We start from the raw sequence: 27,537 nt of genomic DNA on the forward strand, positions 1-27,537 counted from the left end.
GCTTTTCCCTGAGATCCAGAAGCTTTTCCCTGGAATCCAGGAGCTTTCCCTGCAATCCATGAGTTTTTCCCTGGGATCCAGGAGCTGTGCTCTCTTCCAAGGGACTCTGGGCACTGCCAGGATTCCCAAGGAGTTTTTGGGATGAGTCTGGAGCTCTGGAAGTTCCCCCCAGCCCCTCCAGTGACCAACCAGGACAAGTCCTGACCCCGAGGGTTCTGCCAGGACTTTCCAAGCCCTGCTCTGGCATTCCAGCCTTTCCTCCCTCTCTGGAATCACCAGCTCCCTGTGCTCTCTGTGCCTCAGGAGCTGCTCCTTGAAACTCCCTGGGGTTTCATCAGGAAACTGTAAAAACAGGACAGGAAAACTCTGAGAAAGTTCTCCCTTTGCCATTTCCTTTGGATGTGTTTTTCCAGCACTTGGAATGTCTGGCTTTACAAAGTGCCCCCTCCAGCTTTTGCTTTTCTGCTGAAGCCCAAAGAGTTAAACTTGAGGAATGTGGCTGTGTTTGGGTGAAGCAAGGAAATGACGAGCTGGAGAAAATATTCCATGAGAAAGGAGCCCCTCAGGGAGACCCTGGGGCTGCTCCCCTCCCCCAGAGCATGAGGGGCTGAGGGAGACCTGGAGAAAGACAGGGACAATAAATCCAGGCTGGAAAACACCTGGAGAACACCTGAGACAATGGATCCAGGCTGGAAAAATCTGGAGAACACCTGGAGAACAACAGGGACAATGGATCCAGGCTGGAAAACAAGAACAATGGATCCAGGATGGAAAACACCTGGAGAACACCTGGAGAACAACAGGGACAATGGATCCAGGCTGGAAAAAAACTGAAGAACACCTGGAGAACTACAGGGACAATGGATCCAGGCTGGAAAAACCTGGAGAACATCTGGAACAATGGATCCAGGCTGGAGAACAACAGGGACAATAAATCCAGGCTGGAGAACACCTGGAGAATAACAGAGATAATGGATCCAGGCTGGAAAAAAACTGGAGAACAACAGGGACAATAAATCCAGGCTGGAGAACACCTGGAGAATAACAGAGATAATGGATCCAGGCTGGAAAAAAACTGGAGAACAACAGGGACAATAAATCCAGGCTGGAAACCACCTGAAGAACACCTGGAACAATGGATCCAGGCTGGAAAACACCTGAAGAACACCTGGAACAATGGATCCAGGCTGGAAACCACCTGAAGAACACCTGGAACAATGGATCCAGGCTGGAAAACACCTGGAGAACACCTGGAACAATGGATCCAGGCTGGAAAACACCTGGAACAATGGATCCAGGCTGGAAAGCAACAGGGACAATCCCATTAAGGGCTTGTAAGAAATCCTGAATAATGGGGGATTTAGGAGCCCCCTCGAGCTCTGAATCCCTGACAATTCCATGGAAATTCCCATTAAAGGGCTGCAAGAAATCCTGGAGCAGGAGGGAGGGTTTGGTCAGGAAATTCTGAGAATATTCACAAGTAAAAAGAACTTTACCTGGAGCTGCCCCACATCCCCCCTGGGCTCTGCTGTTGTCAGGCTGAGGGATGTGGGAAGGGGGAGCAGCAATCCCAGTTTTTCCAAGGGAAAACCCAACTCCTGCAGGATTCCTGGAACATGGATCCCATGCAGGGACTGGGAAAGGCTTCAGACATCTCCTAACGTCCCCATTTCCTTCATAAAATGTCACCGGTGCCTCATTAAAAATTTAATCATTTGCCCATTAAAATTAGCACCAGCTGGGGCTGGGAGGCAGCCAGGGCTCTCCAGACTGAGATTTCCTTGGCTCCATTCCCTCCAGAGGAGTCATCTGCAGAGGAAAAGTTATTTTTGGGCAATTATGGGCTAAAAAGGAGGTGTTCTCCTCACAATCCTGCATTCATTATCCCTCCCCAGGAATTCCTGCAGAGCCTGGGGGAGATGAGGTAGGAGGTGAGGTGGGAGGTGCAGGTTTGGCCACTTTTCTCTCTGTTCAGAGCATCAATTTGGGGTTTTTTCATTTATTAATCTGAGTTTTTTGGGGTCCACCCCGCAGTGACATCAGCCACTGGGCAGGGAACTTGTAAAATTTGGGTTAAAAAAAAAAAAAAAAAAGGATTATTATTTGGTAACTCCCCATGGTTCACGTTTCTGGCCAGATTCCCAAAAAGCTTTTTTTGGGAGATGCCATCACCAATGTAACTTCCAAATAATTCATTTTTTTCCTGTTAAATCCTTTCCCTCTCAGCCTCCTGGTGACATCCCAATTTTCCACCCACAGCCCAATTTTCTCAGCTTTGATTTTTCAAGTCCAAACTGCTCCAGAACACAAAGCAGAGGGAGCACTAAGCTGGAAATGAGGAATTCTTTACTAATTGATTCCTTCCCAGCCAGGAGCATTTCCTGGGTGTTTTCCATGGATTTTGGGACCTCTGGGGCTCCCAGTGCTCTCACCCCCCTCCACACAGGATTTTTAATTTTTCACACATCAAACCCAAACCTTTCCCTGCAGGAGTTAATCCTGGAGCAGGGAGTTGGGGTCAGGGCAGTTCCTAATTACTGCCTAATTCCAGCCTGGAAATTCCCTGAGCCCAGCTCAGCCAGGCTCTGACCAGCACCTGACTGCTCAGACACTTCCTGGGGAATTTTCTGGGCTGGCCAGGACGTGCTCCAAGGTTTGTTTTTATTTCCCAGCCACAGATCAAACATTCAGTGCCACCACCTCTGCCCAGCTGAGGGAAAAATCCCACGGAAGGATTTTGGTTCCTGCTGAGCCAAGATCCCTCATCAAGGGCCACGGGAGCCCAGGCAGGGGCAAACCCACATTCCTGAGGGCAAAACCCTGCAGAAAATGGAGTTTAAATCCTTTGGGGTTTAAGGGATGGGAGGATCCTAATTGGGAATGGGAAACCTGCAGTTCCTGCAGTGTCTGGGGTTTGAAGTTGAAATTGCCAGGAGGAGTTTGAGAGGTAAAGTGAAGGAATTAACTGTGAGACAGAGTCTGGGAATCTGAGAATTCCATAGTCTGAGAATTTGAGAATTCCAGTCTGAGAATCCCAGAATTCCAGAAACCCAGGGTCTGAGAATTCCAGAATCTGAGAATTCCAGAATCTCAACATATGAGAATTCCAGACTCCCAATGTATGAGAATTCCAGAGTTTGAGAATTTTAGAATCCCAGATTCTGAGAATTTCAGAATCTCAACATATGAGAATTCCAGAATCCCAAAATCACAGAGTCTGAGAATTCCAGAATCCCAGAGTCTGAGAATCCCAGAATCTGGGAATTCCAGAATTACAGAGTCTGAAAATTCTAGAATCTGAGAATCCCAGAATCCCAGAATCCCAGAGTCTGAGAATTCCAGAATCCCAGAATCTGAGAATCCCAGAATCCCAGAGTCTGAGAATCCCAGAATCTGGGAATTCCAGAATTACAGAGTCTGAAAATTCTAGAATCTGAGAATCCCAGAATCACAGAATCCCAGAGTCTGAGAATTCCGGAATCTGAAAATTCCATAAACCCGGAATCCCAGAGTCTGAGAATTCCAGAAACCCAGAATCCCAGAATCTGAGAATCCCAGAATCCCAGAGTCTGAAAATTCCAGAATCTGAAAATTCCATAAACCCAGAATCCCAGAGTCTGAGAATTCCAGAATCCAAATGTATGAGAATTCTAGAATCCCAGAGTGTGAGAATTCCAGACTCCCAGAATCCCAGAGTCTGAGAATTCCAGAATCCAAATGTATGAGAATTCTAGAATCCCAGAGTGTGAGAATTCCAGACTCCCAGAATCCCAGAGTCTGAGAATTCCAGAATCCAAATGTATGAGAATTCTAGAATCCCAGAGTGTGAGAATTCCAGACTCCCAGAGTCTGAGAATTGCAGAATCCCAACATATGAGAATTCCAGAATCTGAGAATTGCAGAATCCCAACGTGTGAGAATCCCACAATCCCAGAATCAGAGTCTGGGAATCCCAGAATCTGAGAATCCCAGAGTCTGAGGAGTGCAGAATATATCATATAACATGTGACAATAACGCTCCCAGGGCGTTCCTCGCCCGTCCCGGGCTCCCCCAGCGCTCTGACCCGCGGCTCCCTTCCCCCGCAGATTATCGCACCGGGCCCTGCTTCAGCCAGGTGAACAACCAGATGTGCCAGGGGCAGCTGAGCGGCATCGTGTGCACCAAGAGCCTGTGCTGCGCCAGCATCGGCCGCGCCTGGGGCCACCCGTGCGAGCTGTGCCCCGCCCAGCCCCAGCCCTGCCGCCGCGGCTTCATCCCCAACATCCGCACCGGAGCCTGCCAGGGTCCGCAGGGCGGGGAGGGAGGGTGGGGATGGGGTCAGAGCAGCTGAAGGGTAATGGGATGGAGAGTGGTGGGAGTGGGGAATGGAATGGGACCCTAAAACAGCCCTAAAATAGAGTGCTGGGAGCAGGATCCTGAAACAAAACCCTCAGACAGAGCGCTGGGAGTGGAGACTGGAATGGGAGCCTAAAACAGCCCCAAAACAGGACTCTAAAACAGAACCGTAAAACAGAGTGGTGGGAGTGGAAACTGGAATGGGAGCCTAAAACAGCCCCAAAACAGGACTCTAAAACAGAACTGTAAAACAGAGTGGTGGGAGTGGAAACTGGAATGGGATCCTAAAACAGGACCCTAAAACAGCCCCAAACAGCACTGGAATAGAGAGTGCTGAGAGCAGATCCCAAAACAGAACCCTAAAACAGAGCCCCAAAACAGACCCAAAGCAGAGGCCACAGACAGCAGAGCCCCAAAGCAGAACCCTAAAGCAGGGAATAGAGAGAGGAAAACCCCCAAACCCCAAAGCAGAGCCCCAAGCACAGAACTCTCTGTGGGACTTTGCCAAATCCCCCCCAGGGTCAGGGAGCAGCTCCAGGACCTCACAGGGACCCCTGGGCTGTTCCCCACATCTGATCCCAGGGATTCTGCTCTGGGATCAGCTCCCCCACCCCACACCTGCCCTGCCCCAGGCTGGTGTTAATCCCAAAGCAGGGACCCTCCTTTGGGAACCCTTCCCCTGCTTTGTCTGAGGCAGAATTCATTGCTGTCCTCACCCTGCAGTCTGAGGGGTGATTCCCTCTGGGGTGTGACCCATCCTGGCAGCACAGGGACCCCAGGGATGATCCTGGATCCTCACCCCTTGCTCTCTGGGGTGTGACCCATCCTGGCAGCACAGGGACCCCAGGGATGATCCTGGATCCTCACCCTGCTGCTCTCCTGCAGATGTGGATGAGTGCCAGGCCATCCCCGGGCTCTGCCAAGGTGGGAATTGCATCAACACCGTGGGATCCTACGAGTGCAAATGTCCTGCAGGGCACAAGCAGAGCGAGACCAGCCACAGGTGTGAAGGTAAGGGAGGCTGCACACCTGGCACAGCCCAGGAATGGAAATCCTGCGTTTTTCCAAGGTGGGGATGGGACAGAGCTCCCATGCCAGGCTGGATCCCGTTTCCAGCCACAGGGTTTTGGTTTCCTTCCCAAAAACCAAGGGCAGGAAATGAGGGTTGATCTTCCCTCAGACCAGAACCAGGTTTGGTTTGTTCACAGAAGGGTTTTTAAAGGATATTTTAATGGGAATGCAGACTGATGGCACAGGAGGGATCTCTGGGAGGCTTCAGGCTCAGCTCAGGGCAGCCTCCAAAGCTCTGCCTGGCTCCGAGTCTGACCAAGCCTTGAAAACTCAACAACTTTTAATTCTGAGGCTCTTCATTAGGGCTATGAGGATTTAATCATGGTGAAATGGGAAATCAGGTTGGGAGAGCTCTGCCTGCCTCTGGAAACCCCTGGGATTGGGATGAGATGGTCTTTAAGGTTTTTCCAACCCAGAGCATTCCTGGGTTCAGGAGCTGCAGGGGTCAATCCCTGCTGGGGATGGACATTCCTCCATCCCCAGGAAACATCTGGGGGTGTCTGGGCATCTTCCTGGGCAGGGTGCCAGGAGACTTTCTCTAAAATCCTGACAGAATTCCTGCAGAGCTCTGACATCCCAGGATTGAAAGCAGGAGAATCCAAACCAGCCCTTTTTTGGTGTCAGGTGAAGGAGCAGCTCCCCAAACCCAGTGATATTCCAGGAATTTGCCTGGCCAGGGTGGGAGCAGGGAGAGCAGGAACTCCTGGAGCAGAGCACATCTGAAACTGGTCAGGCTGGAATCTGCTCCATCCAGGGATGAAACCAAACCCAGATCTGTGCTCCAGATGTGAGGGGCCTCCTGCTTCCCCCAGAGGCTGGGAGAGCAGCCCCAAGGAGCCCCTTCTCTGTGCCCAGAGAAGGGACAGCCCCAGAATTCCCAGGGATGCTCCATCCTGGAATCACCACCAGGAAGGGAGAATTCCCTCAGACCTGGGACAGGAGGATTCCCTTGGATCTGGGACAGGAGGATTCCCTCAGATCTGGGACAGGAGGATTCCCTGAGATCTGGGACAGGAGGATTCCCTCAGTCCTGGGACAGGAGGATTCCTTTGGATCTGGGACAGGAGGATTCCCTCAGACCTGGGACAGGAGGATTCCCTCAGGTCTGGGACAGGAGGGATGCTCTGAAGGGTCTGGGGGCTCCTTTCCCAGCCCCACATCCCCACAGGGCCAGCAGGAGCTGAGGAGGATCCCAAAAAGTGGAATCACCTTTGGGATTCCCTAGAATGACGTGGGGAGGGGAATGGAGAGGGTTCCTCTCCCTCTTTATGGACACAGGAAGATCTGAGCCCCCAGTTCCCTGAAAATCTCAGTGTTTCCTGCACCCTTTGATCCTTCAGGAATTTGGTCCAGCAGATTCCTGAGCTTCACATTCCTGCTGGAGCTGCCAAAATCTCTGCCTTGGTCCTCACCGAGCCCAGGGGCTGGATCAGAGCAGCAGCAGAGGATGGATTTGTTACCCAGGTGTTTCCCAGGTGTTTCCAGGTGTTACCCAGGTGTTTCCAGGTGTTATCCAGGTGTTATCCAGGTGTTCCTGGTGGGAAATCAGCAGCTGGGATTGTGCTGGAGCCGGAGCTCAGAGCTGATTAGCGATGTCCCCTCATTAGCGATGTCCCCTCATTAACGCCGGGCTGGTGCCGTGATCCCGAGATAACAGCGGTGCCTCCCTTATCTCCGGACACAATCCTTATCTCCAACACCTGGAATGCGCTCCCGGGAGGATAAGGACGCTTTTCCAGGGCTGATATTCCACGCTGATAACGGAGGCTGCAGCTGGGTGATCCCCGAATGGATTCTCAGCTCCAGCAGGAAAACAAATCCTTTTCCTCTCAGGAAAAAAAACCAAAAAAAAAAATTCAAATCCAGCCCGGATTTATAGCTGAGCCTCCTCCAAGCCGGGGCTGCTCCGTTCCAGGCTCAGCCCCGAGGGATGGGACATTTCCAGAGTGTTATCCCTTTGTCCATTGTATTCCAGCAGCTCCAGGATGATGAGAATTTCTGAGCAGGCTGGGGAACGGGGCAGGGCTGGGTTTGGGGAGGGGAAGGCTCAGGCTGCTCCCTAAAATCTGCTGGGGATGAGCAAATCGGCTCAGATGAGCTAAAATCAGCTCGGGAAGGACCGAAAATTGAGTTTGTGTCGTGCAAAAAGAGGAGCAAAGAGGGCAGGAATTGCCAGGTTAGGGGAGAATTAACCCATCCCACACCTGGAAAAAAAGGGGGGGGGAAAAAAAAAAAGCAGGATATGCTGAGGTTTTAAGGGAATGGGAGAGAAGGGCAGGTCTGGATCCAGCTGAGCTCTTAATGCAGGGGGAGGAAAATTGGTGAGGACACAAGAAAATTCCTGGTGCAAAGTGGAGAGTGGGAACATCAAAGCTGAACTCGGACACATCCTGCTGCTGCAGAGCCCTGGCTCCATAAATCACAGCAAAGTGGGGGCTGTGGCATTTTTAAATTGTCCTGGAAGCAACAGGAAAAACGACACCGGAGGGAACAATTCCGTGGTGTGGAGTTGAGGGGGAATCACTGGCTGGACAAAGCTTTTCCTGCCATAATTCCAGGGTTTCTCTGCCAAGAATTTCACTTTTTAACAGCCCTTCCTGTGCTGCAGGACAAGGGCCAAGCTCTGCTATCAGTGAGGTAATGCCAGGGCCTCATCCAGGATGTTTCCCGAGGGATGCATCCAAAACCATCCAGGGTGATAAGAGAGTAAAATTAAAAATCCATGGAGAGACACCAGGGGAGGGGGTGGAAAGCTCCAAGCTGTGTGCAACAGCCTCAGCCAGGATTTGCCCATTTTTGGCCTCTCCAGGATTTCCTGCCAGATGGGACAAATCCTGGGATTCCAAATTTCACCTCTTTTCCTCCCCACTTTAGAGGTGAGGTGCTCCTTTTGTCCCCTCAGGACATTGTCACCAGGGCACAAAATCCTCAATTTCCTGATGTTCCTGCACCAGAGGGACCTTCCCAGAGTTTTCCAGTCTGGAAAACAAAGCCTTTTTCATACTCCTCTACATGGATGGAGCCCCAAAACCACTTTCTTTCCATTTCCTCACAAACCCTCCGAGGAGCTCCTTGTTTGGCTCCATCCAGAGCTGGTTTCCCTGGATTTTTGTGCTTTGCAGGTTCCATTCCCCCCTCTGTGGAGGGCAGAGAGTCCCTGGTGCTGCACCCACAGCCCCTGGGCTGTTTTTCTATAAAATCCTGAGGTTTTAGCACATGTGGGGTTCCCCCAGCTCCTCTGCAGCTTTTGGCTTCTCCAGCATTTCCAAGCCAATTCCAACCCCAAATCCTGCTCCAAAATCAACGTTTGCTTGAATCCTGCCATTGTCTGAGCAGCAGATCCTGCTTGAATTCCCACCAGAAGGTTGGAAAAGCGGGGCAGAGCCAGGCTGGGGCTGGCAGGGTGTTAACGAGGGGGGAACGAGCCCGTCCCAGCGGCTCGGCTCTGCCTGAGCAGCTCCAGAGCACCCACCGGGAAAGGAGAGGGAAATGTGCAGGGAGGAGCTGGAGGGACAACAGAGCCAGGCTGGGCTTCCCTGAGCCAGGAGGAGCAGCCCTGGGGCTCTGCTCTGCTCCTCCCTGGGGGTTTAAAAAAAAGTGATTGAAGCTCTTGGGCTGTCACAAGGATGGGATTCAGAGATTCCTGGTCTTCTGTAGGAATGGGATTCAGAGATTCCTGGTTTTCCACAGGAATGGAATTCAGAGATTCCTGGTTATCCATAGAAATGGGATTCAGAGATTCCTGGTTTTCCTTAGAAATGGGATTCAGAGATTCCTGGTTTTCTGTAGGAATGGGATTCAGAGATTCTTGGTTTTCCATAGAAATAGGACCCAGAGATTCCTGGTTTTCTGTAGGAATGGGATTCAGAGATTCCTGGTTTCCCATAGAAATGGGATTCAGAGATTCCTGGTTTTCTGTAGGAATGGGATTCAGAGATTCCTGGTTTTCCACAGGAATGGAATTCAGAGATTCCTGGTTATCCATAGAAATGGGATTCAGAGATTCCTGGTTTTCTGTAGGAATGGGATTCAGAGATTCCTGGTTTTCTGTAGGAATGGGATTCGGAGATTCCTGGTTTTCTGTAGGAATGGAATTCAGAGATTCCTGGTTTTCCTTAGAAATGGGATTCAGAGATTCCTGGTCTTCTGTAGGAATGGAATTCAGAGATTCCTGGTTATCCTTAGAAATGGGATTCAGAGATTCCTGGTTTTCTGTAGGAATGGAATTCAGAGATTCCTGGTTTTCCATAGAAATAGGACCCAGAGATTCCTGGTTTTCCACAGGAATGGGATTCAGAGATTCCTGGTCTTCTGTAGGAATGGGATTCAGAGATTCCTGGTTTTCCTTAGAAATGGGATTCAGAGATTCCTGGTCTTCTGTAGGAATGGGATTCAGAGATTCCTGGTTTTCCTTAGAAATGGGATTCAGAGATTCCTGGGCTGAGTGAGGGCTGGCAGGTCTCGGATCCTCCCCGTGCCACACAAAGTTCTGGGCTGGTTTTGTGTGGTTGTTGTGGGATTTAGAAGGTAAAGGGGATGTTCTGCACAGTTTATTTGGGATTTGAATGGGGAAGGGGATGTTCTGTATGGTTTTTATGGGATTTGGAAGGTAAAGAGGATGTTCTGTATGGTTCCTGTGGGATTTGAAAGGTAAAAGGGATGTTCTGTATGGTTTTTGTGGGATTTGAATGGGGAAGGGGAGGTTCTGTATGATTTTTATGGGATTTGGAAGGTAAAGAGGATGTTCTGTATGGTTTTTATGGGATTTGGATGGGTAAGAGGATGTTCTATATGGTTCCTGTGGGATTTAGAAGGTAAAAGGATGTTCTGCACAGTTTATGTGGGATTTGAATGGGGAAGAGGATGCTCTGCATAGTTTTTGTGGGATTTAGAAGGTAAAGGGGATGTTCTGTATGGTTTTTTGTGGGATTTGGAAGGTAAAAGGGATATTCTGCACAGTTTTTGTGGGATTTTGAAGGAGAAGGGGATGTTTTATATGGTTCCTGTGGGATTTAGAAGGTAAAAGGATGTTCTGTTTGGTTTTTGTGGGATTTGAATGGGGAAGGGGAGGTTCTGTATGGTTTTTATGGGATTTGGAAGGTAAAGGGAATGTTCTGCAGGATTCCTGTGGGATTTGGATGGGAAAGAGGATGTTCTGCACAGTTTTTATGGGATTTATAAGGCAAAGGGGATGTTCTGCACAGTTTTGGTGTGATTTAGAAGGTAAAGGGGATACTCTGCACAGTTTTTATGGGATTTGGAAGGCAAAGGGGATACTCTGCACAGTTTGGTGTGACCCTCTCCCTGCAGACGTGGACGAGTGCGGGGCCGTGCCCGGGGTGTGTGACGGAGGTGACTGCACCAACACCGTGGGCAGCTACGTGTGCTCCTGCCCCCGGGGCTTCGCCAGCAGCCCCGACGGATCCCGCTGCCTGGGTGAGGCCGGGACGGGCTTTGGGGCTGGGAGGGGCCACAAAGGGCTTGGGGTGCTTGGGATGGCTGGGAAATCCCCCTTTTCCCAGCTGGGATATTCCCAGGCAGCTGCTCCAAATTCTTTTCTAGCCACGGATGCTGGAGCAGGATGAAATGTTTTAGTTCCAGGAGGGAAAAAAAAAATTACTGAGTGTGACTAAAAAGTGAAGCCCAAGTCGTCTTGTTTGGGAAACTGATGGATTTTAATGGGAATGAGATTTTTTTCCTGCTGTTTCCCAGCCCCTGCCATGAGCCCAGAGGGGTGTGACAGCTCTGGGATGACTCATGTGGACATTCCCCACTTGCCTTGAAACCAAGAGCTTCAAGAAATGAAAATGAATAAAATTAGGAAGCCCAGATTTAAAAATAGTCCCGGGCTGATTTAGCTGCAGTGGAGCCTGAGCTGGCTCTGGGTGCTGCAGCTTCTCCCTGAGCTCCCTTTTTGGGTTTGTTTTGGCAAAACCTGCAGCTCCTGCTGGGCTGGGGCTGCCCTGGCACCCAAATTTTGCCAGCTCAGCTCGAGGGGGTCTGGGGGCTTGTTTAGGGTTCCAGGTTTACATCCCATGAAATGAAGCAAGGGAGCAGTTGGGGGAATGGAGGATGGATGAATAATGTGGAAACATTTAAAGCATCAGGAGAGGGGAGGTTGTCACCCTGGAGGTGACCACGGTGCCTTGTGTGAAGGTTTTTAGGGTTTAATTGAGAGTTTTATTGGGGTTTCACTGGGGTTTAATTGAGGGTTTAATTGAGGGTTTAATTGGGGGTTTAATTCAGGTCTCATTTGGGTCTCATTGGGGTTTAATTGGGGGTTTAATTCAGGTTTCATTGGGGTTTCACTGAGGGCTTTGCCTACCCCAAGAGCCTTTTTTGGGTCCACTTTGGTCTAAACCAGCGGAAAAAGGAAACGTGAGGGTGGTGGGATGATGGAATGGGCTGGGAGGGAGGTCAGAGCTCGCCCAGGGGTGTCAGGGACAGCTCCCCCCAGTTTTGTGGGATGAGCTGTGCTGGATAATCCCTGCTGGGATCAGGACTCAGCCCCTGGGGTGGGTGCAGCCCCCAGACCCAGCCTGGAACCGCTCCAGGATGAGCAGGACCCGCTCCCCCTCCTGCTCTGCCACCTTGTCACCCCCCAGCCCCCCGGGCTCAGTCCCCCCTCTGAGTCTCTCTAATCCCATCTGGAATTTCCCCTCCCCTCTCTCCTGCAGCATTTTCTGCTTTACTGGGGTTTTGTGCAAACTGGGACCCAAAATCCCCCCGGCTTCTCCTCCCCTTCCTCAGGATTAGGAGCTGATCCAGTTCTGCTCTCAAATTCCCCTTCTCCAGCCCTGACTTTGTCTCTGCTGGTGTTTTGGGTGGATGGAGTTTCCTGCAAGGAGCAATTCCCGCTGAATGCAGCTCGGGGCAGGGTGGGGGAGGAAGGACCTGCTGGTTTGAACTGGGGTCACCGTTCCCTGCGGGCTGGGCTGGGCTGGGGGCAGAGCCCACGGCCCACAGATCAAACAGCCCCAGGCAATTAATTCCAATTACATTCCCAGGAAGTGGCAGCCACATCCCGGGGGACTTTCCCCCTCATTAATCGACTTGAGAAAAAAAACCCCAAAACCACCAGGTGGGAGATGAAGGAGGGGAGGATTCCAGGTTTCCCTGCAGGGTTTGGTGCCAGGTGGAGCCTGCTGGATGTGAGAGACCCTCGGTGCCCTGAGCTTTGGCCAGGAGCCACAAACCCCCAGCAGGGCCAGGGCTGGGGTCAGGGGGTCACACTGGGACAGGCTGGGAGAGATTCCGTGGGGAGCTGCCTGGGAGGGTGGTGGTGGCACTTTGTGACCGTGTGTCTTCTCCCTGTCCCTTCTCCCTGTCCCTTCTCCCTGTCCCTGTTCCCTGTCCCTTCTCCCTGTCCCTGTCCCTGTCCCTTCTACCTGTCCCTGTCCCCTGTCTGTTATCCCTGTCCCTTCTCTTATACCTGTCCCTTATCCCTGTTCCTGTCCCTTCTCCCTGTCCCTCTTCCTTTTCCCTGTCCCTGTTCCTGTCCCTTGTCCCTGTCTGTTATCCCTGTCCCTTATCCCTGTTCCCTGTCCCTATCCCTTATCCCTTTCCCTGTCCCTTATCCCTGTCACTTCTCTCTGTCTCTTCTTCCTTTCCCTGTCCCTTATTCCTGTCCCTATGCCTTATCCCTGTTCCTGTCCCTTCTCCCTGTCCCTTATTCCTGTTCCCTCTTACCCCTTTCCCTGTCCCCTGTCCTTTCTCCCTGTCCCTTCTCCCTGTTCCTGTCCCTTATCCCTGTCTCTGATCCCTCTCTCTTATCCCCGTCCCTTATTCCTGTCCCTTCCCTTATTCCTGTTCCTGTCCCTTATCCCTGTTCCCTGTTCCCTGTCCCTGTCCCTGTCCCGTGCCCGTGTGTCCCCAGACCAGCGTTTGGGGACGTGTTTCTCGGCGCTGCTGGGCGGTCGCTGTGCGGGTGACATTCCTGGCCAGGCCAGCAGGATGCAGTGCTGCTGTGACTCGGGGCGCTGCTGGGCCCTGGGCCAGACCCCCGAGATGTGCCCGGTGCGGGGCTCGGGTGAGTGCCCCAAACCCCACACAGCCCCAAACCCCACACAGCCCCAAATCCCACACAGCCCCAAACCCCACACAGCCCCAAATCCCAAACAGCCCCAAATCCCAAACAGAGCACCCAAATCCCAAACAGAGCACCCAAATCCCAAACAGCCCCAAACCCCACACAGCCCCAAATCCCAAACAGCCCCAAATCCCACACAGCCCCAAATCCCAAACAGCCCCAAATCCCACACAGCACCCCAAATCCCACACAGCCCCAAACCCCACACAGCCCCAAAATCCCACACAGCCCCAAACCCCACACAGCCCCAAATCCCAAACAGCCCCAAACCCCACACAGCCCCAAATCCCAAACAGCCCCAAATCCCAAACAGCCCCAAACCCCACACAGCCCCAAATCCCACACAGCCCCAAATCCCAAACAGCGCCCCAAATCCCAAACAGCCCCAAACCCCACACAGCCCCAAATCCCAAACAGCCCCAAATCCCAAACAGCCCCAAATCCCACACAGCCCCAAATCCCAAACAGCCCCAAATCCCAAACAGCCCCAAATCCCAAACAGCCCCAAATCCCAAACAGCCCCAAATCCCACACAGCCCCAAATCCCAAACAGAGCACCCAAATCCCAAACAGCCCCAAACCCCACACAGCCCCAAACCCCACACAGCACCCCAAATCCCGAACACCCCCAGCCCCAAATCCCAAACAGCCCCAAATCCCACACAGCCCCAAATCCCAAACAACGCCCCAAACCCCACACAGCCCCAAATCCCGAACAGCCCCAAATCCCAAACAGCCCCAAATCCCAAACAGCCCCAAATCCCACACAGCCCCAAATCCCAAACAGAGCACCCAAATCCCAAACAGCCCCAAATCCCACACAGCCCCAAACCCCACACAGCCCCAAACCCCACACAGCCCCAAAATCCCAAACAGCCCCAAACCCCACACAGCCCAAATCCCGAACAGCACCCCAAATCCCAAACAGCCCCAAATCCCAAACAGCCCCAAATCCCAAACAGCCCCAAATCCCACACAGCCCCAAACCCCACACAGCACCCCAAATCCCAAACAGCCCCAAATCCCAAACAGCCCCAAACCCCACACAGCCCCAAACCCCACACAGCCCCAAACCCCAAACAGCCCCAAACCCCACACAGCACCCCAAATCCCAAACAGCCCCAAATCCCAAACAGCCCCAAACCCCACACAGCCCCAAATCCCACACAGCACCAAACCCCACACAGCACCCCAAATCCCAAACAGCCCCAAATCCCGAACAGCCCCAAATCCCAAACAGCCCCAAACCCCACACAGCCCCAAACCCCACACAGCACCCCAAATCCCAAACAGCCCCAAACCCCACACAGCCCCAAACCCCACACAGCCCCAAATCCCACACAGCACCCCAAATCCCACACAGCCCCAAATCCCAAACAGCCCCAAACCCCACACAGCCCCAAATCCCACACAGCCCCAAATCCCACACAGCCCCAAATCCCAAACAGCCCCAAACCCCACACAGCACCCCAAATCCCAAACAGCCCCAAATCCCAAACAGCCCCAAACCCCACACAGCCCCAAATCCCACACAGGACCCCAAATCCCAAACAGCCCCAAATCCCAAACAGCCCCAAATCCCAAACAGCCCCAAACCCCACACAGCCCCAAATCCCAAACAGCCCCAAATCCCAAACAGCCCCAAATCCCAAACAGCCCCAAATCCCAAACAGAGCACCCAAATCCCAAACAGCCCCAAATCCCAAACAGCCCCAAAATCCCAAACAGCCCCAAACCCCACACAGCCCCAAACCCCACACAGCCCCAAACCCCACACAGCCCCAAATCCCACACAGCCCCAAATCCCACACAGCCCCAAACCCCACACAGCCCCAAATCCCAAACAGCCCCAAACCCCACACAGCCCCAAAATCCCAAACAGCCCCAAAATCCCAAACAGCCCCAAATCCCAAAGAGCCCCAAACCCCACACAGCCCCAAAACTGGGAATGGGGCTGGGAGAGCTCTCCAGAGCCCTGTGAGTGCCATCAGCCCTGTCCCCAAGTGCCACCAACTCTGTCCCCGAGTGCCACCAAACTGTCCCCAAGTGCCCCAAACCCTGTCCCCAGGTGCCCCAAACCCTGTCCCCAAGTGCCACATCCCCATGGCTTTTAACCCTTTAGGGCTGGGTGATCCTTTGCCAGGTGTCCCACAGATCCCCTGCCAGCCCCACAGGCTGTGCTGTGGGGTCAGGGCTGCTCAATCCCATCATCTCCCAGTCCCGTTCCCACCAGGAATCCCCTTTGCTCCCTGCCCATCCCTGCTGGGCAGGCACTGCTGCAAAACCCTGATTTTTTTTTGTTTCTTCTCCTTTTATTTTTTTTTTTTGTTTGTTTGTTTTTTCTTTTTTTTCCGGTTTTTTGGTTTTTTTTTCCTTTCTTTTTCTTCTTTATTTTGTTTTGTTTTGTGTTTTGTTTTTTGTTTTGGTTTGATTTGGTTTGTGTTTTGTTTTTTGTTTTGGTTTGATTTGGTTTGTGTTTTGTTTTTTGTTCTGTGTTTTGTTCTGTGTTTTGTTTTTTGTTTTTTTGTGTTTTGTTTTTTGTTTTTCGTTTCATTTCAGACGAGTACCGCCGGCTCTGCATCGAGGGACTCCCGGTGGTTCCAGGCTTCCCCGGGAACTTCCCGGGAATTCCCGGGTTCGGTGCCAACGGGGCGGGGCCGGGGCTGAACGGGCCCGGAGGGTTCGGCCCCAACGGGGCCAACGGGCAGGGCGGGATCCCGGGGCTGCCCGGGATGGGCCCGGGGAGCTCCAGCATCGGTAATTCTGCGTTGGGCCGGGCTCTGGGGCTGGGCACAGGGAATGTCCTGGCTCGGGGCACAGCTGGGTGTGGCACCAGCACTGAGTGCTGGCTCTGGTCTGCAACATTTCCCTGATTCCCAAATAAATTCCCAAAAGCTCCACACGGGAACGGAGCTTTGCCATCCCCACCTCCCCAGCTGGGTTTGCTCCTCACCTTGGAGCCTCTGACACCCCCAGGGAGCTCCTGGGACACCAAGGGCTCTGTGACCCTCCCAGTGCCCCAGGAACTGCCACCATCCTGAGCCCTGGGGACACCAAGGGCTCTGTGACCATCCCTGTGCCCCAGGAACTGCCACCATCCTGAACCCTGGGACACCAAGGGCTGTGTGACCATCCCTGTGCCCCAGGAACTGCCACCATCTGAGCCCTGGGGACAGCAAGGGCTGTGTGACCCTCCCAGTGCCCCAGGAACTGCCACCATCCTGAACCCTGGGACACCAAGGGCTGTGTGACCATCCCAGTGCCCCAGGAACTGCCACCATCCTGAGCCCTGGGGACAGCAAGGGCTCCCCAACCCTCACTGTGTCTCACCCAAGCACTCCCCAGCCCTCCCTGTGCTTCTCAGGAGCCTTGGGGACATCCAGGGGCTCTGTGACCATCCCAGTGCCCCAGGAACTGCCACCATCTGAGCCCTGGGGACAGCAAGGGCTCCCCAACCCTCACTGTGTCTCACCCAAGCACTCCCCAGCCCTCCCTGTGCTTCTCAGGAGCCTTGGGGACATCCAGGGGCTCTGTGGCCATCCCAGTGTCCCAGGAACTGCCACCATCCTGAGCTCTGTGACATCCAGGGGTTACCCAACTCTCCCCATGCTTCACCCAAGGGCTCTGTAACCCTCCCTGTGCCCCCCAGGAACAGCCACACTGAACCAGACCATCGACATCTGCAAACACTTCACCAACCTGTGCCTGAACGGGCGCTGCATCCCCACCCCGTCCAGCTACCGCTGCGAGTGCAACATGGGCTACAAGCAGGACGTGCGAGGGGAGTGCATCGGTGAGTGCTGCTCCAAATTCTGGGGTCTTTGTGTTGGGATTGATGGTCCTAAGGGACAAAACTCTGCTCTGTATAAGCTAAAAGTTCCAGTTGGAGTTCATTGTAAAGAGCCCTGCTAAGAGCTGCCAGTGCAGGACAAAGAGATAAAAGGGGGAAGAGAAAGAGCAATGGGATAAAGGGTGGTGGGTAAGAGAAGAGGGAGAGAGTAAGAGGAAGAGGTAATAGAGGTAGGAGAGAGTAAAAGCAAAAGAGGGAGAGAGAGCAAGGGCAGGAGGGAGAGAAGGGTAAGAGAGAAAGAGCAAGAGAGTGATTTCCTGTTTACAACACAATAAATTTTCTTCTATGATGAATATTCTAATTTCCAAGAACCAATCTAACACAAGATACAAATTCTATAGCATTTACACACAGCCTATAGGAATTCTTACATTACCATGGTGTGTTACACTTTAAACTCTAAAAACTACTCTTTGGACCCTAGCAAGTTTTTCTCTGACATTTGGACTTGCTCTCTACCAGAGGACATTGTTCCATCAAGAGGGGATTACCCCTCTGGCCATCCCATTGTTTCATGGTAATTCAGTAACTAAAGTTTGGTATCTCAAACGTGGCTTTCATTTCAATCTTGTTCCTGGTTTCTCTATTCCCAGAATCTGAGCATTCATATTTGTAAGATTTTCTGTTTCATCTTCCCCAACACCCAAAGCTCCCAGGGCTCCTCCAGGCTGCTTTTCCTGCTCCTGGGCTTTGCTGGTCCCTCACAGTTGGGTTTTTTTGCCCCCCTTGCAGACGTGGACGAGTGCTCGAGCAGCCCCTGTGTTCATGGTGACTGTGTCAACACCCCGGGCTCCTACCACTGCAAGTGCCACGAGGGCTTCCAGAGCACCCCCACCAAGCAGGCCTGCATTGGTAAGGGCTGTCCCCCCGTTTTTGGGGTGGCAGAGAGCTCAGCAGAGCCCCTGGCACCACAGGAGGGTTGTAGGGTGAAATGCAGTGAGGAGTCCTCAGCACTGCCAGGCGTGGGATGGGATCTGTCCAGAAGTTTCCTCTGCCTTGGCTTTCCTTAAAATTTTCTGGTGGCAATCATGGGACCTGCAGAGTCCTCCCTGCAAAATTCTGTTGGGAGAATTTCATTTGGCCAAAGGGGGGATTCTGGGCCATACTGGTGTGGATGCAGGATTTCCAGTAAGGCTGTGCTGCAGGTGAGGGGCTGCCAAAAACAGGGATGGGAAGGGAATGTTCACCATGGGATCAACAAGCAAAGACAGATTTCCATGGCAGTGCCCAAGCTTTGAAATTTTTGTTTTCTCCCTTCCTGGCACAGCAGCTTCCAAAGGCTCCCCCATTGCCTGGCAGTGTGAGAAATTCTGATTTTTCCAAGTGGGATATTTGAGGAGGAATTCCTGTGCCTGAGGGCACCTGCCTGGGTTTCCCGTGGGGGATATGGAGCTGGGGCTGCCCCCACAGTGTGGTGATTTCCCTGCAGACATTGATGAGTGCATCATGAACGGGGTGATGTGCAGGAACGGGCGCTGCGTCAACACCGACGGCAGCTTCCAGTGCATCTGCAACGCCGGCTTCGAGATCACCCCCGACGGCAAGAACTGCGTGGGTGAGCCTGGGGGGCTCAGGCTGCAGGCTGGGCTGGGATCAGTTCACTTTGGGCACTTAATCTGGGTGTCCCACAGGGACAGAGCTGGGCTGGGATCAGTTCACTTTGGGCATTTAATCTGGGTGTCCCACAAAGACAGGTCTGGGCTGGAATCACCTTCCCATGGGGTTTTATTCTGGGGTGTTCCACAAGGACAGGGTGGGCTGGGATCAATTCTCCTTGGGATTTAATCTGGGTGTCCCACAGGGACAGAGCTGGGCTGGGATCAGTTCACTTTGGGCATTTAATCTGGGTGTCCCACAAAGACAGGTCTGGGCTGGAATCACCTTCCCATGGGGTTTTATTCTGGGGTGTTCCACAAGGACAGGGTGGGCTGGGATCAATTCTCCTTGGGATTTAATCTGGAGTGTTCCACAAGGACAGGGCTGGGCTGAGATCTGTTCTCTTTGGGGATTTAATGTGGGTGTCCCACAAGGACAGAGTGCTGGGATCAGTTCTCTTTGGGGATTAATCTGGGTGTTCCACAAGGACAGGGTGGGCTGGGATCAGTTCTCCTTGGGGATTTAATCTGGGTGTCCCACAAGGACAGGTCTGGGCTGGAATCACCTTCCCATGGGGTTTTATTCTGGGTGTCCCACAAGGACAGGGTGCTGGAATCACGTTCCCCTGGAGATTAAAATGGACTGTGCCCAAGGACAGGGTGCTGGGATCAGTTCTCTTTGGGGATTTAATCTGGGTATCCCACAAGGACAGAGTGCTGGGATCACCTTCCCATGGGGTTTTATTCTGGGGTGTTCCACAAGGACAGGGCTGGGCTGGGATCAATTCTCCTTGGGGATTTAATCTGGGCTGTCCCCAAGGACAGGGTGCTGGAATCACCTTCCCCTGGAGATTAATCTGGACTGTGCCCAAGGACAGGGTGCTGGGATCAGTTCTCTTCGGGGATTAATCTGGGTGTCCCACAAGGACAGAGTGCTGGGATCAGTTCTCTTTGGGGATTTAATCTGGGGTGTTCCACAAGGCCAGAGTGCTGGGATCAGTTCTCTTTGGGGATTTAATCTGGGTGTTCCACAAGGACAGGGCTGGGCTGGGATCAATTCTCTTCGGGGATTTAATCTGGGTGTCCCACAAGGGCAGGGCTGACCAGCAAAGGTGTTTCCATGAGGGTGCTCCCATGGGATTTGGGGTGCAGGGGATCAGCAGGGCTGGGGCTGGAGCAGGAGGAGCTCCAGGAGCTCTGAGGATGCAGCTCTGACCAGGAAAGGTGACCCCAAGTGATGCTCTTGGAGGCACAGGGGGGTTTGGGGCACAGGAGGGTCTTGCTGCAGCTCTGGGGTCCTTTCTGTGCCCCCAGACCACGACGAGTGTGCCACCACCAACATGTGCCTCAACGGGATGTGCATCAATGAGGACGGGAGCTTCAAGTGCATCTGCAAACCCGGATTTGTGCTGGCTCCCAACGGGCGCTACTGCGTGGGTGAGTGGGTCCCAGAGCTGGGGAGTGGGTCCCAGAGCTGGGGGAGTGAGTCACAGACCTGGGGAGTGAGTCCCAGACCTGGTGGAATGAATCCCAAATGTGGGTGAGTGAGTCCCAGACCAGGGGAAGTGAATCCCAAACCTGGGTGAGTGGGTCCCAGACCTGGAGGAGTGAGTCACAGATGTAGGGGAGTGAGTCACAGACCTGGGGGAGTGAGTCCCAAATCTGGGGGAGTGAGTCCCAGACCTGGGGGAGTGAGTCCCAAATCTGGGGGAGTGAGTCCCAAATCTGGGGGAGTGAGTCACAGACCTGGGGGAGTGAGTCCCAAATGTGGGGGAGTTAATCCTAAACCTGGGGGAGTGAGTCCCAAACCTGGGGAAGTAAATCCTAAACCTGGGTGAGTGTCCCTCTCCCCATGTGTCCCACCCCTCTCCTCGTGTCCCACCCCTGTCCCCGCGTGTCCCTCACCCCGAGCTCGCCCCTCCCGTTCCCATCCCTGCCCAGACATCGACGAGTGCGAGACCCCGGGGATCTGCATGAACGGCTGGTGCATCAACACGGAGGGCTCGTTCCGCTGCGAGTGCCTGGGGGGCCTGGCCATCGGCGTGGACGGCCGGGTCTGCGTGGACACCCACATGCGCAGCACCTGCTACGGGGGCATCAAGAAGGGCTCCTGCGCCCGCCCCTTCCCCGGCGCCGTCACCAAATCCGAGTGCTGCTGCGCCAACCCCGACCACGGCTTCGGGGAGCCCTGCCAGCCCTGCCCCGCCAAGAACTCGGGTGAGCCGGCCCTGGGAGGGCCAGGAGCGCCGTCCTGGGCTGGGCTGGGGTGCTTGGGGGTGAGAGTCTGTGTCAGGGCTCAGCAGCTCTCTGCATTCTGCTCTTGCAGTTTGCAGTTTGTTATAAAAGGGTGTGAGTATACAAAGCTGCCAGCCACAACTCAAAGCAGGACAGGAAGAGTGGGTGTTAGGAATTTTCAAAGGTAAGAGAAGAGAATGGTGTAAAAGAGTGGTGGGAGAGGTAAGAAATAAGAGCAGTAAGAGAGGTAAAAGAGGTGGAGAGGAAAGAAGAAAGAGCAGTAAGAGAGGAAAAGAGGTATGAGAGGTAAGAAGAGAGGTAAAAGAGGTAGGAGAGGTGGGAGAGGTAAGAAGTAAGAGCAGTAAGAGAGGTAAAAGAGGTGGAGAGGTAAGAAGAAAGAGATGGAGAGGTAAGAAGAAAGAGCAGTAAGAGGTAAAAGAGGTAGGAGAGGCAAGAAAGGTATGAAAGGTAAGAGAGGTAAAAGAGGTGGGAAAGGTAAGAAATAAGAGCAGTAAGAGAGGTAAACAAGTGGTGGGAGAGGTAAGAAATAAGAGCAGTAAGAGGTAAAAGAGGTAGGAAAGGTAAGAAATAAGAGCAGTAAGTGGTGTTGGAAGTGGAAGTGTGTCCTGCCAATAAAGGCAGGAGCTTCTCTTTGAAATGGAGAATGTAAACCCCCTCCCTCCAAGTTATTATTATAATTCTGAAATGAAGGGGCTCTCAGGCAAAGATATGGGAATTAGGAATAGCAGTTGTTTACTAGGAAGATTGAAATAGAAATGCAGTGTTGCAAAGAACAATCCCAGCCTGTGGGATCTGCTCATGGCTCTGCTCTGCTCTGTCCCCAGCGGAATTCCAGGCTCTGTGCAGCAGCGGCATCGGGATCACGGCTGATGGCAGAGGTGGGTGCAGGAACCCCCAGGGATGTGCAGGAATCCCCAGGGATGTGCAGGAATCCCCAGGAACGTGCAGGATTCCCCAGGGATGTGCAGGAATCCCCAGGGATGTGCAGGATTCCCCAGGGACGTGCAGGAATCCCCAGGGATGTGCAGGAATCCCCAGGCACATGCAGGATTCATTCCCCAGGAACGTGCAGGAATCCCCAGGGACGTGCAGGAATCCCCAGGGATGTGCAGGAATCCCCAGGCACATGCAGGATTCATTCCCCAGGAACGTGCAGGAATCCCCAGGAACGTGCAGGATTCCCCAGGGACGTGCAGGAACCCCCAGGGATGTGCAGGAATCCCCAGGAACGTGCAGGATTCCCCAGGGATGTGCAGGATTCCCCAGGGACGTGCAGGAATCCCCAGGGACGTGCAGGATTCCCCAGGGACTTCAGGATTCCCCAGGGATGTGCAGGAATCCCCAGGAACGTGCAGGATTCCCCAGGGATGTGCAGGATTCCCCAGGGATGTGCAGGATTCCCCAGGGATGTGCAGGAATCCCCAGGCACATGCAGGAATCCCCAGGGATGTGCAGGATTCCTCAGGCACATGCAGGATTCCCCAGGGATGTGCAGGAATCCCCAGGGACGTGCAAGATTCCCCATGGATGTGCAGGAATCCCCAGGGATGTGCAGGATTCCTCAGGCACATGCAGGATTCCCCAGGGATGTGCAGGAATCCCCAGGCACATGCAGGAATCTCCAGGAACGTGCAGGATTCCCCAGGCACATGCAGGATTCCCCAGGGATGTGCAGGATTCCCCAGGCACATGCAGGATTCCCCAGGGATGTGCAGGATTCCTCAGGCACATGCAGGATTCCTCAGGCACATGCAGGATTCCCCAGGGATGTGCAGGATTCCCCAGGAAGCACACTCAGCTGCTTTTCCTGGAGCAGGGATGGATCTTTGAGCCAGCAGAGAGAGGCTGGGCTGCACTCCCTGCTGTGATGGGAGTGAGCAGTGGGACCCTCCTCTGCTCCCCAGCTCCTCCTTGGGGTGTCCCAGGCAGAGGGAGGTGACAAACCTGTGCTGCTCTGAGTTCCAGGAGGTCTCAGTGCCAGCCCTGGGCAGTGCTTGGATCAGCAGGAGGAGCAGCCAGGGCCTTGCCAAGCCCTGGGGATGGGAAGGAGCCAGAGGAGAAGCCCCAGTGGCTCCTTGGGCTCCCATCCAGGGCTCGTGTCCTGGCCAGGGGCAGCCCCATGGGAATGGTGAGACTTTCTAGCAAGGCCATGCTCTGGTCATTCCATCCCTGCCTGGAGCCAGGGCTGCACTCAGAGCTCTCCAGGCTGTGTTTCCCTGGCTGGAGCTGAGCTCCAGGAGCATGGGGACAAAGGCCAGCAGTGCCTGGGCAGCTGTGGCCAGCTGGCACTGCAGGGAGCCCACGGTGCCAGCACAGGCTGGGCTGGGCTGGGCTGGGTGAAATCTCTGTCCTGGCACTGGGGATTGGCTCCAGAAGAGCAGAGGAGAGGATGCTGCTGCAGGGAGGGGATGTGCCCACCTGGCTGTCACTTTTCTGGGTCACTCAGGGCTGAATCTGGGGGTGATTAAAGGGCCTGAGCTCAGTACTGGGATAAAGAAAACTCTGGGATGTCACACAAGGACCTGGAGCCCTTGACATAAAACTGGGCTTATCCCAGCCCCTCATCCAGCTCTGTATTCCTGACTCAGAACCCTGGGCTGGGTCAGGACAGGGAGGAGCTGTGGCTGCCCCATCCTTGGACAGGGCTTGGAGCAGCCTGGAATGGTGGCAGTGGAACAAGAGGGGCTGGGAGGTCCCTCCCAACCCAGCCCATTTTGGATCCACAATTCCTGCAGTGAAGATCCAGGAGGTGGAAGGAGCTGCCTTTGGGGTCCAGCTCTTGTGCCTTTTGTCCCACCAGACATCAACGAGTGTGCCCTGAACCCCGACATCTGCCCCAACGGGATGTGCGAGAACCTGCGGGGCAGCTACCGCTGCATCTGCAACCTGGGCTACGAGTCCGACCCCACGGGCAAGAACTGCGTGGGTGAGTCAGGGCTGGTGCCAGGCACCTCCAAACCCTGCCCAGCAGCTGGGCTGGGGGAGGATGGGAAGGGTGGGAGAGGGACAGGAAGGAAAGTGAGGAATTCGTTCCCTGCTCCTTCCTGGGGAGCAGGGGAGACTCTGCGGGTTCCCTGCGAGGGAAGGGCAGGGGCAGCTCTGGTTTCTCCCTGGGAGCAGGGACAGGAGCCAGGAGCAGCTGGGGCTGTGCCAGGGGTTGGGATGGAGATCTGGGAATGGTTGCTGTCCCTGAATTCCCCTAGGAATGGTCCCAGCTCTGCCAGAGCAGGGACAGCACTCTGGGACAGGCTGGGAATTTTGGGGTGTCTGTGCAGAGGCTGGGCTTGGATCCCCCACCCCGTGGGTCCCTCCTGTGACTGTGTTGGGGGGAAATTAACCCTTCCCAGCCCAAAGCAGCTCACAGATGTCACGTCTGTCCCCAGATGTGGACGAGTGCAGCGTGAACCGGCTGCTGTGTGACAATGGGCTGTGCAGGAACACCCCTGGCAGCTACACCTGCACCTGCCCCAAGGGCTTCGTGTTCCGCACCGAGACCGACACCTGCGAAGGTACCGGGGCAGCTCCAGAGCCTGCGGCAGGAGAAACACAGCCTGGGCTCCTGCCTGGGCCAGCCCAGCTGGGAATTCCTGCTGGAAATCCCTGCTGGGAAATCCTGCTGGGAAATCCCTGCTGGAAATCCCAGTTGGAAATCCCAGCTGGGAATCCCTGCTGGGAATCCCTGCTGGGAAATCCCTGCTGGGAAATCCCAGTTGGAAATCCCTGCTGGGAAATCCTGCTGGGAAATCCCTGCTGGAAATCCCAGTTGGAAATCCCTGCTGGGAAATCCCTGCTGGGAATCCCAGCTTCCCTCCCCACCTCAATGCTCTGCAAAGCTGCACCTTTGGGGTCAGAGGGTTTGACCTCATTTTTAGGGTTTTTTCCCCCATGGTTTTTAGTGATACTTCACTCTGGGTTCAGAGCAATGGACACCTGACCCCGAAACATCTCAGATTGGAAACCAGAGCAATTTCCATTTCCTCCAGGGCCACAAAATATGAGCTTGAGGCTTGACCAAAATTGCAAGGTTTGGGGAATTTGATTGAAAGGCTGTGATTTGGAGGGGAAGAAATGGTTTCCTGTGCACAGAGGCCTCCAATATTTAGAGCTGGCACTTTACACACAAGTGCCCCAACCACCCTCAATCCAAATAATTTTTTTAAATCTTGTATTTTTTATATTGGAGCTCTCTATATGACATGTATACTTATATATTTATACAGAATTTCTATATAACTTATAATTTATTATTTATATAATACATTATGTAGTCTTTCTTACATTCTATATTGTATTATTATATAATATATATTATTGTATAGGTGTAATAGAATATAGAGTGTAGAATCTATAATATAGAATATGTAATATAGAATATAGAATACATTATGTATGATATAAAATATATAATATAGAGTATATTTTATGCATTAATAATTTGTAATATATATTTATTATGTTCTATATAATATATCAGTATATTATCTAGTATTTTTATTCTCTAGATCACATGACTATATCATAACACAATATATTTCTATATGCCACACTTCATATTTTTATATACTTATATATAACAGATTTTAACATATTTTACATTTTACTCTTCTGTTTAAAACCATGTAAAAACCAATTCAACCCCCACCATTCTTCACACTCTGTGCTCTCACCTCCTCCAGTCTGTGTCCCCCAGGGCTGTGTCCCCTGTCACTGCCCCCAGTGACTTTGTCCCTTTGTTCCTCTGTCCCCTGTCCCCGCAGACATCAACGAGTGCACGTCCAACCCGTGTGTGAACGGGCTGTGCAGGAACAACGCCGGCTCCTTCGCCTGCGAGTGCTCCCCAGGCAGCAAACTGGACCCCAGTGGCACCATCTGTGTGGGTGAGTGTAACATGGACAGAGACAGAGACCCAGCACTCTGTGATCCATGGGGCAAAAAACATTTATTGTTCTCAACTGGGGAATCATTCTGGACAGATTTGTCTCCCCTGCTGCTGCAGGTGTGGCTCTGTCAGATCACGTCGGGGTCACCAATTGTAACATGGACGGTGCCGGGTCTGAGACAGAGACCCAGGACTCTGTGATCATGGGACAAAAAAACATTTATTGTTCCCAACTGGGGACTTTGTCTGGACAGATTTCTGTCTCCCCTGCTGCTGCAGGTGTGGTTTTGTCAGATCACTTCGGGGTCACCAATTATTGTGTGGACAGTGCTGGGTCTGAGACAGAGACCCAGCACTCTGTGATCCATGGGACAAAAAACATTTATTGTTCTCAACTGGGGAATCATTCTGGACAGATTTGTCTCCCCTGCTGCTGCAGGTGTGGCTCTGTCAGATCACATCGGGGTCACCAGTTGTAACACGGATGGTGCCAGGTCTGAGACAGAGACCCAGCACTCTGTGATCCATGGGACAAAAAGCATTTATTGTTCCAATTGCACCTTAAATACCCTTCTTAATGTTCCTCAGCAAGCACTTGTGGCTGGTTCCAAGTTCAGGCTGCCCAGCTCTCTGGCCAGTAGCCTCTGCAGCCAGGCAGGACCCATTGGGTCAAATCCCTGCTGGTTCTGAATTTGTCCTGTCCCTGTCCCTGGAGGACTGTCTGTCCCACCAGGCTGCTTTTCCCATATTTGGCTAAATCACTTGTCCAGTACAAGCCAGCTTGTGCTGTGACTGGTGAGCCCCAGGCAGGACAGGGTAGTACTGCCAGTGTCACCTGCATGGTCAGCAGGCCTGGCACAGGGACAGCAATCCCAGAGGATGGCTGGGATCCTGGGGAGGAATTCCTGGCTGGGATGGAATTCCCAGAGCAGCTGTGGATCCCTGGCAGTGCTCAGGCTGGGGCTGTTATCAGGGAGGTGTCCCCATGGCAGGGGTGGCACTGGGTGGGTTCAGAGGTTCTGGGGACCAGCCTGGTGTGTGGGAACAGCCACATCCCAAAGGATCAGTGAATCCCAGGAGCAGTGGGGAGGGCCAGCTCCTCCCAGGGGTTCCATGCCTGGCAGGAGGGGCACTGGGCACCCCTGAGCCCGTCTGTCCCTGCAGACAGCATGAAGGGAACCTGCTGGCTCAACATCCAGGACGGGCGCTGCGAGGTCAACATCAACGGGGCCACGCTGAAATCCGAGTGCTGTGCCACCCTGGGGGCAGCCTGGGGCAGCCCCTGCGAGCGCTGCGAGATCGGTGAGGCTCTGCCAGGCTCTGGCATTCCCGGGGAAATGCTGGAGCTGTGCCAGGGAGTGGGATGGAGACCGGGAACAGGGGAAAATCCCCAGAGGGTGGTGAGGCACTGACAGCGCTCTCAGGGACAGGGTGGGGTGATGAGGAGGGTCAGGAGCTGGG

At 53.4% G+C, this 27,537-nt stretch overlaps 1 protein-coding gene across 1 annotated transcript in view; it reads left to right on the forward strand.

Annotated features, from left to right (window-relative positions):
- Nucleotides 1-27,537, forward strand: part of FBN3 (fibrillin 3) — a 77,275-nt gene that overhangs the window by 19,427 nt on the left and 30,311 nt on the right. Inside the window, exons 6-20 of the mRNA XM_056512648.1 lie at nucleotides 4,087-4,284; nucleotides 5,222-5,347; nucleotides 10,718-10,843; nucleotides 13,284-13,436; nucleotides 16,056-16,253; nucleotides 17,146-17,289; nucleotides 18,079-18,198; nucleotides 18,776-18,901; nucleotides 20,256-20,378; nucleotides 20,883-21,158; nucleotides 22,022-22,075; nucleotides 23,998-24,123; nucleotides 24,581-24,706; nucleotides 25,955-26,074; nucleotides 27,241-27,378. Coding sequence (XP_056368623.1) covers nucleotides 4,087-4,284; nucleotides 5,222-5,347; nucleotides 10,718-10,843; nucleotides 13,284-13,436; nucleotides 16,056-16,253; nucleotides 17,146-17,289; nucleotides 18,079-18,198; nucleotides 18,776-18,901; nucleotides 20,256-20,378; nucleotides 20,883-21,158; nucleotides 22,022-22,075; nucleotides 23,998-24,123; nucleotides 24,581-24,706; nucleotides 25,955-26,074; nucleotides 27,241-27,378 — 2,154 coding nt within the window. The remainder of the gene's footprint in view (nucleotides 1-4,086; nucleotides 4,285-5,221; nucleotides 5,348-10,717; nucleotides 10,844-13,283; nucleotides 13,437-16,055; nucleotides 16,254-17,145; nucleotides 17,290-18,078; nucleotides 18,199-18,775; nucleotides 18,902-20,255; nucleotides 20,379-20,882; nucleotides 21,159-22,021; nucleotides 22,076-23,997; nucleotides 24,124-24,580; nucleotides 24,707-25,954; nucleotides 26,075-27,240; nucleotides 27,379-27,537) is intronic.

The sequence above is a fragment of the Oenanthe melanoleuca genome, chromosome 28, assembly GCF_029582105.1.
Source record: "Oenanthe melanoleuca isolate GR-GAL-2019-014 chromosome 28, OMel1.0, whole genome shotgun sequence".
Classification (NCBI taxonomy): domain Eukaryota; kingdom Metazoa; phylum Chordata; class Aves; order Passeriformes; family Muscicapidae; genus Oenanthe; species Oenanthe melanoleuca.